The sequence below is a fragment of the Diprion similis genome, chromosome 6, assembly GCF_021155765.1.
Source record: "Diprion similis isolate iyDipSimi1 chromosome 6, iyDipSimi1.1, whole genome shotgun sequence".
In the NCBI taxonomy this organism is placed as follows: Eukaryota; Metazoa; Arthropoda; class Insecta; order Hymenoptera; family Diprionidae; genus Diprion; species Diprion similis.
This window is the reverse complement of record NC_060110.1, coordinates 5,354,813-5,371,208: the sequence shown is the minus strand read 5'-3', so window position 1 is coordinate 5,371,208 and position 16,396 is coordinate 5,354,813. Positions and strand designations below refer to the sequence as shown.

The 16,396-nt window shown below is 36.1% G+C and overlaps 1 protein-coding gene across 1 annotated transcript; it reads left to right on the top strand.

Annotated features, from left to right (window-relative positions):
- The first annotated feature begins 775 nt into the window (after positions 1–775).
- LOC124407257 lies at positions 776–15,423 on the top strand. The gene is made up of 5 exons (XM_046883221.1): positions 776–988; positions 9,200–9,579; positions 12,137–12,419; positions 12,526–12,672; positions 14,814–15,423. The coding sequence occupies exons 2-5, from the start codon at positions 9,202–9,204 to the stop codon at positions 15,209–15,211; spliced, it is 1,206 nt and encodes a 401-aa protein (XP_046739177.1). The 5' UTR covers positions 776–988; positions 9,200–9,201; the 3' UTR covers positions 15,212–15,423.
- The last annotated feature ends 973 nt before the right edge of the window (positions 15,424–16,396 follow it).

Below are 16,396 nucleotides of genomic sequence, written 5' to 3'. Positions count from 1 at the left end.
TTTGCAGAATCGATTTGCATTATTACGTACATTACGTACGATATATATGCGGAATAAAATTTCCGTAGAAAAGATCCTATAGGATATCCTTGATAGGATTTATATTCTGTAGATCGGATTTGTATATAACTAGAGGCCTCACGATCTTTCCAATGAAAAGTCAACTTTTCATACTTTTCATTCTTAGGTTGATTATTTGATTATATAATAACTTCCCTTATTCTCCTTTTACTCTTTTGTTACCCCAAAAACCTCCGGGTAACAAAATTCAGGCCAAAATATTGAGTTGAAAAATGTGCAGCTGAAAGGGTTAAGTGAAATCCGAGGTGAAATCAAATTGGAATTATTCGACAATGTAGGGGAAAAAACAGAAACTATCAAATTCTGTTCTAATTCAAATTCAAATTCATGATCAGCGACCCCAAAAACCCAGAAATAACAAAATACAGGCCAAAATATTGAGTTGAAAAATATGACTGCCACGGGTTAATTAAGTGAAATCAAATTGCAATTGTTCGACAATGAAGGAAAAAAACTTCCCCTACAATTTGCTAGCTTATCACCACCCTGTAAGTATAAGTACTTGAGCACACTGTACTGCACATACATACTTCTACGCAATGATCTTCGGTGTCATGCGTATGAGATAAAGTGCACAGACGTGTGGACGAGCCGCGTGGTGGTAATTTTTGGCCAATGAGGTTCGGCGGCGCAAGCACGTGGCCCATGTATAAAATAGGGGACGCGCAACTTGGATGGCCATTGCACCCCCGGCACCCAAGTACTTAACCCGAACTTGACAAACACGGCGCTTGCTGCTCGGGCACAAATCGCCGAAAATCAAAAAAACCATCGACGACAGGTGAAGTGAGGTCGAATTAATAATTACCGCGACGATTACCGCATAAATACGTTCCCGTCTATCTTATCAAAATTCCTGGAAGACTGCAGCGACGGAGCTAAAGTGCGAAGATTCCTAACACACCAGGTATTTACCAATTACACAATTTCTTAACCCTAATTACGTGAAAATGTTTAGTTAGTTTAATACTGAGACTAGAAATTATTGTGGTTGTTGTGATGTTTTTTTTTTCTTTCTTTTTTTCTTCTACTCAAATCATTTCCATTACCTTATACTTCCCGCGTGAAAATGAGAGAAATGTAAGACATTTTTTCAACGTCGAGTTTACTTGATCAGCTTTTTTTTTTTTTTTCTTTTGTTTTTGTTTTTTATTCAGTGGTCGACTTCGAATGACGATTATATAATAGATTTTTATCAACGCTAAAGGAAAACTGATAATTGGATAAAGTTTTCTTTGCCATTGGCAGGATATCCGAGGAGATCGTTTAAATTTCGTTTCTTTCTCTCTAACCTCTAGGATTTAATTTGAACTTCTACAAAAGAATAAAAATAAGTAAGCTAATAGAAAGAATAACGAATAACTCGTGTTATCGATCTCGTAAGATCATTGAAGACCAGGCATGCTTTCTAGATCAAACTGAATTAAACACATCGAATAATCCCAATATTACAAACTTACTGTCTGTGTATATTTTTTTTAATCAGAATACTTGTTCGAAAGTTAGATAAGAGCTCGATAATCCTACATGGATAATTATTAAACTATAGAGACTTAATTTGCTGCGTGACAATGAATTTGATTTTATTCACTACCAACCTTATTTTGCTCCTGGAGTTTGTCAACAGAATTTTTTCTTTCAAGTTCCGGCGTAGTTTTCGTCCAGGGAGATAAAATTTTCCACCATTTTTATTTTTTTTTATTTTGCTTTTGTTATATACTCAATTGTCAATATCGGATTACACTGAAAAGAGTGGAAAAAAAGATGCAGTTCTCAAATCTAAAAAGCGAATCTAACTTCTGCTCTTCTATACCGAATATTATGGAATTCGACATGATCCAATAATTGCTAAACAAATTAGGCAAAAATACGAAACGGTACAGTTTCTGTCACATGTGGAACGAGGAGAGAGAAAATTTATGACAAATTATGTAAATTTTAACTGAAAAAAAAAGAAGAGCAACACGACTCATATACGATACACTCAGTTTTGTTTATCAATTTTTAAATTTCATTTCAGAATCGTATAACTCGCTGCCGTTGCGATACTAAGCGTGAAACGTAGCCAACGGAATTGAGCATTATAATTATTACTGCATTCATTTCGAAGAGAGCTATGTGTGTTATGTATGGGGGGTGATCCACATGTTTTCGGTCAAATTTTTAGGGTAAGAATCACGATCTGGATGAAATTTGGATATGTTACTGTGTATATTAATTGTAAAATATTAAAATCCTTCAATTTTGAGGCTCTTAAACCTTACCCTTCACGAGAAACACGTTCATCAATCTTATCACGTTTTCGAATTGAAAAAAAATATCACTTAATGAGTCTTTTGCGTGAAAAAGTCTAACCTTTGCGAATATGAAATTCATTTCAAGTCAGATGCCGATGAAGTGCCAAAAACACGTTTCTTCAAACATTTTCAGTCCAGTTTATTCGAAAGTGATACAAATAAATTGATTTCACGATTTATGTGATAAAGTAGATACTTTAGAGTATATCCTGAACATTTCAAAGTGAAATAAGGATGGGATTATAATTAAATCAGTATATATATATATATATATATATTGCAGAAGTATAGAAAATATTGAGAAAATTTTAGATCTTTGGAATATTTATACTCATTTAAGTATTATGATCCCATTTTCATTCCACTCAAAATGTCTCAGTTTTTGACTTAAAAAAAAAAATGAACAAAGCACAAAGTGAACGTTAATTTGTTAGCTAAAAAAAAAAAAATGGTCGGTAAATTCCGGTGAGAAAAATATGCCTATGTTTCAAAATTGGGTCGATGGTAACATAAAAAAAAACAGATCTAATTTTTCAAAAATATCCAAGAGAAGGTTTCACTTTGTAAACTGTCTCCGCTATAATAAGTATAAATAATTTAAAACCGCTGCTTCAATTATTATTATTTTTTTTTCATTTGTAATTTATCATCATCTTTACGATTATTCATTACTGTCATGATTATTGCTAAGTACATATGTGTTTCTGTCACAAAAGCAGGAAAGCGCTGCATTTATCATAAATAATACTTACGCTAAGCAGAATACGTTTTATTACGAAAAGTAAACATTTCTCTCAAAATAATGTGTCGGTACAGATTGTAAAATAAAAAGTGTTGTTTTATTTTTAAAAAATGGCAGTAAAAAAAATTGTTACGAGTCTCTTTCTACAGCGATTCTTATTGGTAGTTATTTTTCAAAATCTATACTTGTGAGTTCAGAATGAAAAGAAATTTAATATCCATATAGTATCGACAGCTGCACATATATGAATAAAAAATTTCATGCGAAATAGAGGTGTTTATTAATTATTGATAAAACAATTCATTTATAATTCTACTATTTGCGGTAGATAGAGTTTTAAAAATAAATGCCTGAATCCAATATTTACCCTTATATTATACCGGATATTTTGTGCGGACGAATCACGTACGCATCTACGCAAGTATATAATACGAGTCTATAATAAAAGCTGTTAAAAAAATACAATCCTGTACAGAATTTTCTTCTCTACGTCGAAGAGGTGCCAACGCCCTTTAATTTCCCGTATTCAGGTAAAACGATGCTTCATGTATGGAAAAAAATCCATTTTTATTCACGCCAAAAACTAAGCTTTTCGTATAAAAAAAACCCCGACGATAACCAGGAAGAAATCAAGTGAAACTCAATTGAATTTGACCGATGGAGGAAAATATGTATTAAACTAATCACGTTGTGATTATAGGAGAATTCAGACACCGCGTTTTTTTATCTTATTTTCCGAAGTTCATCCTGAAGCCCGGTTAGTTAGACTAAAAAGAACTCTTTTATCCGAACGGTGAACTCTGAATCAAAAGTTGGAAAAGGAGAAAAAACCGTTTGAAACTCGTCAATAATGTTATTTGCGCCAATGATTATGGAGATACATCAAAACGTTCTAAACGATTGATCTCTCGTGTGTTTTTTATTGAGTTTGAATGTTTTGACAGTAAGTCAGTAAGTAATACGAGCCCAAAAAAAATTAAAATCGAAACTAGAAGACCAAATTTAAATAATTTTGAACTGTCCGATTATTTCGTCTTCACTTTCATTGGCGCATGTAACACCGCTGAGATTTTTAAAACGGTTTTTTTTTTCATTTCCTAAATTTTTCATTCAGTTTATCCTTAAATGCAACATATTGTTCAAATAGTTGATGGTTCATTATTGGTGTCACAAGCCCCGCAAAGCCCATCGTGTTTCGATACCTCTCCATCAGATCAACGTTGGATTAACTTGACGCAAGCGGTACAAACGATTCCCAGGGCACGTCGCGATCATTCTTCGAAATAAATTGGAGTTTGATATTTGAAAAAAAAAATTGATATTAAATATTAGTTCAAGAATGTGTATGTATAGGTATACATAGGAGTAAGAAGATATCGAAGATACATACACGTTACACGCATACATTAGGTATAGACAGACATACGGAAACCAGAGTCAATTCCTTCGACGAATAAAACGTATCTGAAAAAAGCGTATATTTTAAGTATTCTTGAACATGAAGAAAATCAATCGCCTCCGGGAATCGCGATCAGCCAACCGTTTTATTATACTGATAATGAATTTTAAAGAGATAGCTGTAATACACCAAATCCTGGTACAAAATTCTTGTGAACATAAAATTTTTATTGTCTCTGAATCTTTGTACCATTACTACATCCGGTGAAACTTATGAAAGTCAGAATGAAAAATTGTTCGCTTATTCGTGATCCCGTAAAACTTGCGCATTCGCTATAAAATGTTTCATAGAAGAGAAAACTTGCTTTTCTAAGAAAATGGTAAGATAGTGAATAAAATTTTTATACCGAATTGCACGTTGCTCTCCTTTTCTGGAACTATTTTATAAAGACAATAATTCGTTCAAGTTTTTTTATTCAGCGTACAAATCAAAATTTTGTTAAATCAAATGAATGAGAATGATTCGTTGATACCACCAGTGATGTCGATTATATGGGTTTAAACTTTCAGAAGCGAGCCAACAAATTCAACAGTTGTAACAACGAATCAACTTAATCGCATATTGACATCGTGATCGCGGAAAAATGATATCTTGCTTTATAAAATTCGCGCTAGTTTACATGTTAGCATAAGTTTCGCGGTAAAAGGAATGCTGGAATGATATAACCGAGTGTTTTCCGGCGTTTCATTTCTTTTCCATGACACTAGACCTCGCTCTGCAGGTGCATTTGGGTTACATTAAATCCGCTCAGGCTTTGAGATCCGCAAAAAGAAGGTATTTATAGAAATACTTTGTAACAATTCCGCTGCTGCCAATCTACCGTCTCACCGTCTCGTTCGCAAGCTCCGGCAGCCGTTTATGTAGGAGTACCGACACGTGTAATAATATCTCATTGCATTATTATTCTTCGGCACATTTTTCATTTCGTACAACTTTTTCCGACGCTTTGAAAACTGCTACACGCGCAAAGAGTGAATCAACCATCCGGTAAAAATTGAGAAATTTTATGTCATTTCATCTACCTTTATCACCATAAAACTCGGATTTTAGTCACTTTTTTTCACACAACATATGCTGAGTTTAATTAAAAAAATATTTCTTTACCACGAGTATAGAGATAATCTCATATTATATCGACAACGATATATCGACCCAGATATATGTCAGATGATGTCACAAGAATTGCAAGAATTAACTTCGATCATATAATCGTCAGCGATTTTTTCTTTCCAGTTTCAGAGTTTTGAATAAAGTTTCACAAGTCAGTTTTACAATATGAAATGATTTTTTTTTTTTTTCTTAATCTAAGCAATGATTTTTTCATCGGTAAAAACGTGTTGGAGAAATATTATCAGGTCAATTATTCGCGGTAGGTATAGAAGAGCTCAAGAACCGTCAAACGTCTCTTAGAAAGTTTGTCGATGCACCTTTGTTAGGCACGATGTAAAAGATAGAAAGAGAGGAAAACAGACCAAGAGGATAACAAAGATTAAACTTTTAGCTGTGCTCGACTCTTTTCGAGCGTATATATATATATTGTCGAAACCTCTTGATGGTTCGATTGAAGAAAGTTATACATACCTATGTATAACGTGGATATGTATTCGGACATATGCGTGAGCGGATAAGCGCACAAAACACTCGAAATAATCCACCATTTTTCATATCCTCGCATATATATAATACACATGCTACGCCTAAGTAAAAATATTATATCTATAGCTATAGCTATAGCAATACGTACACCTACGCCTAATGTAAAATTTAATGCTGCACCTCTTGTACGCAGGTAGAGCTTGTAGCGTGTTCACAGAAAGCAGCAATATCGGGGCTAAGCTTTTCTTATGAATACCCATTGTTAGTACTCCCATTGAAATCTCTTACTGCGAGTCACACCTAGCTCAACCTCTATTTCGTTATACACTTACGTGATTTAATGTTGCTTTACTCGCGTTCATTCAATAACAAATCATCTGGACTGGCAACAAGCAATGTTTAGGTAACCACCATTTGTCGAAAGTTTATCGTAAAATATCTTTCAACTGAAAGAAAAAGGAAAATGAACAAAAGATGTGGATGAAAGGTTTTACGGTCATTGGGAAGGTTCGAATGTGGAGAAGGATAGTCAGGGGTAAACGATGTGACACTTGCATCAAAAAATTGAAATAAATTGTAGGGAAGGGTGGGGGGCAAAGTTGAAACCTTAAGAAAATGTTGCCTAAAATCAGAATAAAATGTTTAGTTTTCATACGAACAATTATGTTAAATTATTATTTAGCTTCCTCGAGAAAAAGTAATCATGAATTCAAGTTCAGAAAATTATTTGACTTTGACAAGTTGAGAGTAAAGCACAACTTGAAACGTTTCGCGTTATGAGCTGTGCAATTAATCGAGTAAATGATTTCCGAGTAATTCATATTTAATTAAAATTTTAGGTCGTTAATTTTATCCCTTGCAACACTTTGCTCCACCCTCTCCTAAGTTAAAAATTAAAAATTGCTAGAGGATAATAATATTGAGTAAAAACTACTTGAAAACTTATCAATAAACAAGAACTAAATGTAATAAATATGAGAGATGGGAAAATGAATATGAAAACATAGGTATAGGGGATATGAAAAGTCAGATAATTTTACCGGGCGGACATGAAATACAAAATAGAGATATAAACATAATGTAGAATCGTAGAAAATTTCCGAATTGTGGTGTGAAAATTGAAGATTATATGAAAATATTGCGAAGTTGAATTTCTCAACATTATAGATAACGTGAAGAAAGCTAAAAAAAAAAAACGTTATTTCGAAACTTCAAAAGTGTAACTAGATTGGTGGACTCAAATTGTATCAGCTTTCACGAATCAAGCTTAGACAATTCTGTTTTGTCCAAAATTGTCATCGACAATAATAAAGACTGATGATGATGATGATGATCATTTTACAACCGTAAACGCTGCAAATTTATATTAGCTATACTAAAGAAAAAAATTAACATCCCCCAGTTTTTGGTCGAAGAACAGCCAAACTTTGCAACGCTGTAATTTGCATAAATTGCAAGTAGAATGTTAACTGAAAAAAAAAATTCTCCAAAATTTATGTAAATCAAGTTTAATATACATTTCATAAAATACCAACAATCCGATACCTTCAGTAATCAGTTATTCCTATGAAAAAAATTTTTGAAAATCTTTTCTAAATTATTATAAATAGGTATATAATAATTGTCCTTATATATTTTTTGAGTATAATACATCTATAATAATTTATCCTGACCATTTCCTTGTGCAAACCTTCGAATCACACTTGAAATTATGCTCACTCCTAAACACCAAACACAAACACTTCATGAATTGTGTATGTAATCCGTTTCATAATTCTGTCCGTTTGCTAAAATAAACCAATATTCATCTGTCTTTATCTCGCCAATTGTTGCCTCGACTCTTTTTTTTTCTCGCTCTTTTTTTTTTTATTTTATTTATTTTTTTTTCTTATAGCTCCTACGATGTTTAAAAAATCCACGGTTTATTTCCCAGCGTCCTGAGAAGGATTCTCTTACCGCCCCCCCGCCCTCGTAATACCTCTTTCCTGTTCAATCACCATTGCTAAAAGTGATTGGCGTCGAACGATCATCAAATAAAACTTGCAAGTGCACTAAATCCGCGCTAAAGCAGTTCAGCTGTACTTATTTTGTTACGGCCTTTGAAACAAGGGATTGAGAATCTTTGACCACCTTTATTACCTATCAAATAGTGAAATGACAGACTCACCACCATCTGTTTATTGAAAATTAATTTTTGCAAATGGAAAATATTACTTCACATTTGAGGTTTACATATAACATAAAGTGTAAGGTAATGAGAATAGTTTTGGATAGTGAAGATTCTATGAGTATTACTAGGGTATTTAATTTGACAAAAATGTCTTCTCTATTATCGCGAAATATGTGCTCAAACTCTGTTGAAATAGTGTTCCAGGACTGTGAAAGATGTAATTTTGTTTCGAGGCAGGAGAAGATTGAAAGATAACAACGGTTTATAAATATCCTGAAAAATAGTAGGATATGTGTAAAGAAAACAAGACGGTAAAATTTACAGTTAATCAATAAAAGGATCAAAATATCTTTGACACACAGCTTTTTCATTCCAAACAAACAAATGAAAAAAAAGACGTTTTTGTTCAGTTGTCAAAATAAGTAATTATATATCCTTTTACTATTAATTGTAAAAAGCCTACACAGGGCTCCAAGAAACTACAGAGTTATATGTGGAAAACGAAGATTAGACAATCTACTCGTCTGATTAACTATCATAGGTGTTAAAAACATTCACTTCCAATATTTTCTGACAATTTCACGATATCTGCACAAAAAAATGACATATTCTTAGAGAAACCATATTCAAAGTAGAACTCATTGAAATAATCCATTGTTCAATAATTTTCTAAGTTCAACCAACAGTATACCAACCAACAGTAAATAGATTACCGATGCTAGATTTTTTTCAAAATACCCTGGCCTTAACTAGTTCTCCAGATTTTGCGAGAAAAAAAAAAAAAAAAAAAAAAAAATATTTACAACAATTCTGCGTTATTTCGTTTCTTTTTTTTTAATTCTCTTCTATGGTAGAGATGTGGACCTGGTTTGCTTTTGCCGCTCTGGCAAAGTTGCTCGTCGTGAGTAGCGAAGTTGATTTTTCGATAACGACCAACGGGGAGCAACGCATCGTGAGAAATGCGAAGAACGAGGAAGTACAAGAAGACTTGTCGCAGGCGACACTGAAGCCTTTGGTCAAGAATGACCGCAACAACGAGTTCCTACCGGACACGGCGGGCTATCGTAACGCGATATTCGGCCTGATCAAAGAAATATCTGCAACTTCGACAAAGATGAAGCCAGTTGAGAGTGATACGGAGCATAAAAAGGACAAACGATTGACACGAGACGTTGGCGGTTCGCAACTGGCACCCCTCGGCTCCTGGATGTCGTGGGTAACGCTAGAGGACAAGGTAGGCAGGCCTTCTTGTAATCTTTTACAGTAAAATTGGCCCATAATACGCCACTATCAGGGTGTACAATTAGATTGGCCTATGGAGTAGAAGGAGACGGAATTCTGAAATGAATGCTTGTCCTCGGTGAGTAATTTTCCATTCACATACACTTTTGTGTAGTAAATTTACGAATGTTTTTATCGGTGTAGGTACTCCATTTTGTTCGTGAAAAGAAACATTACAATGAATCTTGACCGACAACTATGACGCATAACAGGTGTCCGATACTGTTTACTATTCTGCTATTGAAAACGTTGTAATTCAATCTTTCTCGTAATAAACGGAATCTGACTTTTAAAGCGTCTTTATACAGATGGTTCGTCTCCTTCTACTAAACGGTTTAGCCTCCACTAACGACTCGCGACTCCAAGCTCCAGTAAAACTATTCCGGATGAACAGTTCAGTTCAGGTAAATCAAGCTGTAGTCTAGGAATTTTCGTTAATATAAATCACTGGAATAGCACAGAAAAATTAGCGCATTGCACGATAGTCAAGATCGCTAATCAACAATGAGCGCACGGAATTGGGAATTTGAGTACGGAGCACAAGGCTTGTTAGGTGAATCACAAAACGAAAGGGGGAATTGACGTTTGCGCCACCTATAATGGTGATCCATTCGTCGATGGAAACTACTAATATAAGTAGATTTATAACCTGGACGTAATACTTGTATTCAAAACTAACCTGTACAATCAGAAGTTTCTTCAATTTTATTTTATGGGCCATCAACAGTTGGTATCTCAAGTATTTCATCATCCAGGCACTTTAAGATTGCCGTAAGCACACTCGCACTGACGTACGCATTTGTAGGTTTTTTGAATACAGCGCGCAAATGGATCACTAACGATGACTGCCCGGTGTCGTGGTGCGCTGTAAATGTAACTTTCTCACCTTCCGTCTCCCGTTTCACTCCGAGTGCATATCTTAGCACTGTATGTTCCGTGCCCCTATTTCTAGGTTCGTGGTCGAGCCGCGTTTACGCAGATTTTTGGTCACATATCAACGGCACAGGTTTGGCAATACCGTAAGAATACGAACTTCAGAGCGTTGACTGATGATATAGCGTATGTTCATGAGAAAAGTGCGCACCTTATGCGCATGCGTCGAGTCGTTCGAATTTTATTGGCTGACAGTTAACGCCTGATTCAGCAGCCGACGCAATACCAATCGCGACTGTCAGAAAATGTCCCTAGGAGCTCACAGCTAACGCAGAATGGCACAGCTAACGAAGCAGTTTCCCATAAGAATCAATACAAAATCACTAAACATTAGAAATGAAATAACTCTGGTATGGTTCAGGAAATCGCTACCGAATTTTACGCCGGTTTTCAAAATAAAAGCAAGAACGATTTATATGAGATGCATTGACTTGCCGTGATTTTGATTTACACGCTGTAGATCCTTATTAGGCGAGAGGTTATGGTTAACATGTGTTTCACGCCACGTAGGTCACGCGAGATCTGTTCATTTAAATTCGGTTAAATAAAACCAGTATCAATTCAATGTTAGGCCAATTTTTACACCTATGCCAATTTTGAATTTATCAAATAATCCAAAGTGATACTCTAGTGATGAAATCAGTGAAATGTGATATTATTTGTTTAACCGGAAAAGATTATGTTTGATGCTTTGGACATGATGAACCTAAAAATACTGAACTCAAGTCAATCAAGAAAATTGATTGTTTCTTCGGTTGATTTAAATTTCTGCGACAATTATAGGTGAGGTTTCTGCGTCATTTGATCAACTTTTGAGAAACATTTATGGCTTGAAATTCGATCAACGCTCGTTTCAACGAACATTACCTAACAATACGGTCTCGCATCAGTTACGCATCAACGAATATAACCTCTCACTAACTGCCACTTGTAAACCAGTCGATTCTAGGGAATTTGTTCTCGCCAGTGAAAGTTCACTTCAGGCTGCAAGCATGGATATCAGCCAATCAAAATTAAGTAAGTTAAATCGCGTATGATATGAACAAATACTTTCAAGAAAACCTCTCGTTATATCTTCAGACGAAGAGAGAAAGAAAACATTTTTAATTCAAAATTGCAACCAGTTAGTGATTTGAACAATTTTTCAATATTTTTTTGTAAGTCTATGATGAATAAAGATCTGTTGACTTTCTTCAACGATTCATTTCCTTTTCAAGTCACGTTCATTTGAAAAATTTCATTCGACATTTTTCAAACATTTCTAATTGGATCTAAAAGTGAAATAAAAATATTTAAACAAATCGTGAATGCCCCTTTCAATGCTATTAAATTAAATTAAAGATGAAAAATCTTCTCCGGTTTCAAAGGTAACGCTCCATTTATATGGTCGTTTAATCATTTAATTATGGTTGAATTCTGCTAGGGGACATTTGATACTGGTCGGTAACAAAAGGAGCGATGTTACCCTAAATAACTTGTAACCTCTGCCAAAATGGTGTCAAATTCAAGCCCACACATTTCATACAACTCTACACGAATATCGATTCATTTAATTCCTGTACTTCTGATCACTCCAGGCTATGCCGATGATCGATCATTCGAACCCTTGGCAAGAGATAAAGAAGAGCCGAGCATTTAGCCCCTGGGGTGGTAAGCGCGTCGCGATTTTTGGACAGGGCTCAAAAGTGCGTCGGCCGATGAGAATCCCGTTCAACAGCTGGGGTGGCAAGCGATCCGACGGGACGATGAGGCAAACTTTTGCGGATCTGGAAAAACAAGCGAGATTTTCAAGCTGGGGTGGAAAACGCGGATGGGAAAGTATCGGCGCTGAGAAACGAACGAAGTTCAACGCTTGGGGTGGTAACGAGAAATCATTTTCGCTATTTTATTTCTGTCAATATATAATATAAGTTGTTTGAAAAAAGAAGGCAAGACGTAACGATTTGCGTTTTGATCCTGATTTCAGGGAAACGCAGCAAGAACGGAGAACGCGATGACGAAGAGATGAAAAGAACGAGATTCAACGCTTGGGGTGGGAAACGGAGCGAAGAGAGCGAAGCAAAAAGAATGTCTGAAGAATACGTCCTAAAGAAGAAAGGCTTTAACGCCTGGGGTAAGTAAACTTCTCGGATAATCAAATTACAATTACGAAATCGTTTTAGTAAACTCTACCAGCAAAGAAAAAGGTTCCTATAATATATGATACGCGTAATTGTTAAGAGGGAAACTTAATTCATATGAATCTATCAGCCTGTATCCATTCTTTTGATTTTGGATATGAGGTATTGTGATCGCCCGTTACAAGGTGCTAGCCTCAGGGTTATTTTTCCGAAGTTTAGCGATTACAGCACCCAACGGTGGGAAGTTACAGTATAAATAACAAGTAAAAGTGAGGATGTATACTGGGAGTATGAACGAACATGTCTATTGATTTTCTGTCTGGTAATATTCGGAAATATTATGAAATCCATCTTACAAGTCATCTATTCGTCGTCATATTTTTCGTCAGAATACAAGGTAAACCCTCAAATGGTAACGGTGGGTCACTCGTGCCTCGCCTAAACCGTCTCCCCTTGCTAGCTTCTTCACGTTTTCCTTTGTTTATATGATTATATCGTTAAACAAATGATCAAATCATCAATATCGGTCTTATTCTAGGATAGTCGATGAGATTTCATGAATTTTACGGGATTTTTTTTCACCACTTTGGGGCACTTTCTAAAGCGCCAGGCATGAGTGACCCACCGTTACCATTTAAGGGTTAAGTATTATGCAATAATGAAATTTTCCCCATTGCATAGTCCTGTATTTATTAAGTCCTGTATTTATTAAAAAAAAATCAGTTCGGCAGGCTACAGAGTAAAAAATTGGCTAGCGCGTTCCTTATTAAACAAATTAATCTAAATTGAATGATCATTCAACAATCTTAATCCACCCTGCTAAGTATGTACAACTCGTCAACACGCCGCACTTCCGACTGTTACGTGAAAGTGGGGTAACGGGGAGCGTCCAAAATGGGTAACGGCCGTGCAAACAGCGCGATCCCGATTTCTCGGGGATCCAACGCTGTTGTGCTCGAGCGACAAGTGTGTCGTCGCGTCGACGCTCCCCCTAGGAACGGGCACCTCAGGTCACCAAAAGGTGGAGCCCGTTCCCATAACCAACCCTAAAAACGCGATCCTTAAAACTACGAGAGATGGAAAGAACTCGACACCCGAACGAGCGCGGGAAGAACGCTGTAATCGCACACGAGGACAGAATAGGGAGATTTAGCAGTACGTCCTACCAACTCGAGCGCTCGATTCTAAGTGAAACGCGCGCGCGCGTGAAGCCGGGAGCTGCGCGCGCGCCCTCTAGACACCGTTTTCGCACAGCGCGCCACCATGCGGCCGGGTACCCTTAACGTCGCGAGGTACTAACGGGTCGGCGAGGTTCGAGCGCGAACACGGCCGATTCCCCAACAGTTCCAAAACTATTAGGAAATGTTGGAAAACTGTTGGGGAATGTTCACTCCCGCAGGCTAATCCGAGCAAATCAGGTATCAAGTAGCGCCATCGGGCGCGATCACAGGCTGATGTGAGTATCGGGGTTAATATTTTTTGAGAGTCCTAGGATTTTTGTTCCGCGCAGCTTTTCTCCGTAAGATTAGCAGTCCATTTTTCGAAAATGATTTTTTTGGCCTCAACTATTTCTGAAATATATCATGAACTCTAAAACTATTCAAGAGGATTTCCGCATTGAACTCGTGCAAACAATTTATTTTTCCGAATTTGGTCAACTTCACAGACGTCTGAAACCTACCCAATTCCAGCGTCAAGTGAATAATCTTATGACCGTCAATGAGTTGAGTTTGTAAAGCGTTGTGAGTAAAAGCCAACTTTTCCTACACAAAAAGTAGAGCACCAATATTTTGAATGAGGTGAATAAAAATTTGAATTGAGCATTCAATGAATATCTAAAAAGCATCTAATATCGTTACGGATTATAATCACTTTTTCCGACGTGGGTCTGCTGAGTTCACAGACTTCGCTCGTCTCATCCCATCTTGATTATCTTCCTCCGTTATTGCCCTCCATCTCTCTTACGAGAAGGATGAGACTCATGTGAAAGACAACAAAAAAAAAAGATTAGGTAAAAAAGCTGTTACACCCAAGATAGGATAACAGACACGGATATCAAATTTCAATTGCCGCTCCCTCGCCGCTAGTATACCTGCGATGTTTGATTTTATTTAACGTTTTCTTTTGTCCTCAGGTGGTAAGAGGTTCGTCGAGGGTGAACTAAACGCCGACGAAGATGTCGATCATGCAAACGACGGCCTGGGTTCGTCGCCCTCCGAAAACAGAGGGATGGGACCTGAGAGCTCGAGTGGCGAAGATCGGATGCGCCCAACTCCCCGGGAGATGATCGAAACGGAGAGTAACTACCTTCGGCGAGATGACGCCAACGAGATTCCATCTTTCGAGAGTGAAATAATGGAGTTACCAGAAAGGAGAGGTGCCGGTGTTCCCATTCGGAGGAGCGCGTTCAATCCTTGGGGAGGGAGGAAGAGGAGCGAAAACGCAGGGAGTCTGCCGAACCTGATCCTCCCCGAAACTGACGATTTCCAAGGGCGTCATCATCAGGATCGGTTCTTGGCGTTGGGCGGATAATTTCGAGCTCGATTATAACATTGGAATCAAAGTTCGATCGAGTATTCCATTATCTACGATGTTCTATAGGCTGGACAGATAATACAAACTAGGCAATGAATAAATAGGTAATATTGTTTCGCGAACGTTCCTAAGAATTGAATTCCTTATTACGCTGAATTTCGTTATTGCAGAGAGGTTTTTACTGTTCATCAACTTTGGTAATATAAGAAAAGTATCGGTACCTTTTATTTTCGCTGTAAGATTTGCGTTTCGTATATTTGCTCATGAGTTATATATATGTATGTATGTATATCAAATCAGATGTATATAATAATTTTCACAATCGTTTTGACACAGTTGTCACATGGATTGGTTATTTGTTATTTCTAGTCTCAAATTTTTGAAGCGAGAAAACTCTGGGACGTAAACAAATTTGGGTTTAGGTAGCGTAATAACACTAGAGAAAGTTAATTAGAAAATAGGAAACCCACCTTGAAACTTTATACTTTTAAACATATTACAGCGACAAAATTTATAAACATTATTTAACAACGTATTGTACAACGATATATTAAAATTATGTACTTATACGCGTACGTACATGAACCGATAAATGCGAAATAAATATGTATCATAGAAAAATTGCAAGATTGTGATATTTGAAAAATTGTATAATTAGTTATTAATGAATTCATTTACGCCAAAATAAACTATTTTACGTCTATACATACATAAGTTCTATTTTGCTCCTTACAGAACCTTTCACTTTACATTTTTACACTTATCTTTATCGAGATTTGAATCTTTGTTTCCTTCTTCACTATCAATGTAATTTATATAGGAAATAAAAACGCATGAATGGATACTCCGTAATAGTGGTACGACTATTATTATTGCTATCATTATTGTTTATTGTCTAAGGTTATAAAAAAAAAACTCTATACTGGAGATTGAACAAACGATTAACTTGAATCCTTACAGTCGATGCCATGTAAGAATCATTATTGATGGATAATCACCTCAATTGGTCAATTTTTTTTAAATAAAAAATCTGCCTTTTACATAGATTTGATAGCCATAAGCACGAATATGACGGTTTAAAATGATGAAAGTACCTTTCCTTTCGGTATTCTTTCTTGGGAAAAGATCTGTCAGGGATAGAACATTTTCAATTAGGAGTCATCCATAATTTACGTCACGCAA

Coding starts and splice junctions, on each gene's coding strand:
- LOC124407257 (XM_046883221.1), top strand. CDS start 9,202: ATGTGGACCTGGTTTGCTTTTGCCGCTCTGGCAAAGTTGCTCGTCGTG. Junction 12,420..12,525: donor GAAGTTCAACGCTTGGGGTG/GTAACGAGAAAT, acceptor TCCTGATTTCAG/GGAAACGCAGCAAGAACGGA. Junction 12,673..14,813: donor GAAAGGCTTTAACGCCTGGG/GTAAGTAAACTT, acceptor TTTTGTCCTCAG/GTGGTAAGAGGTTCGTCGAG.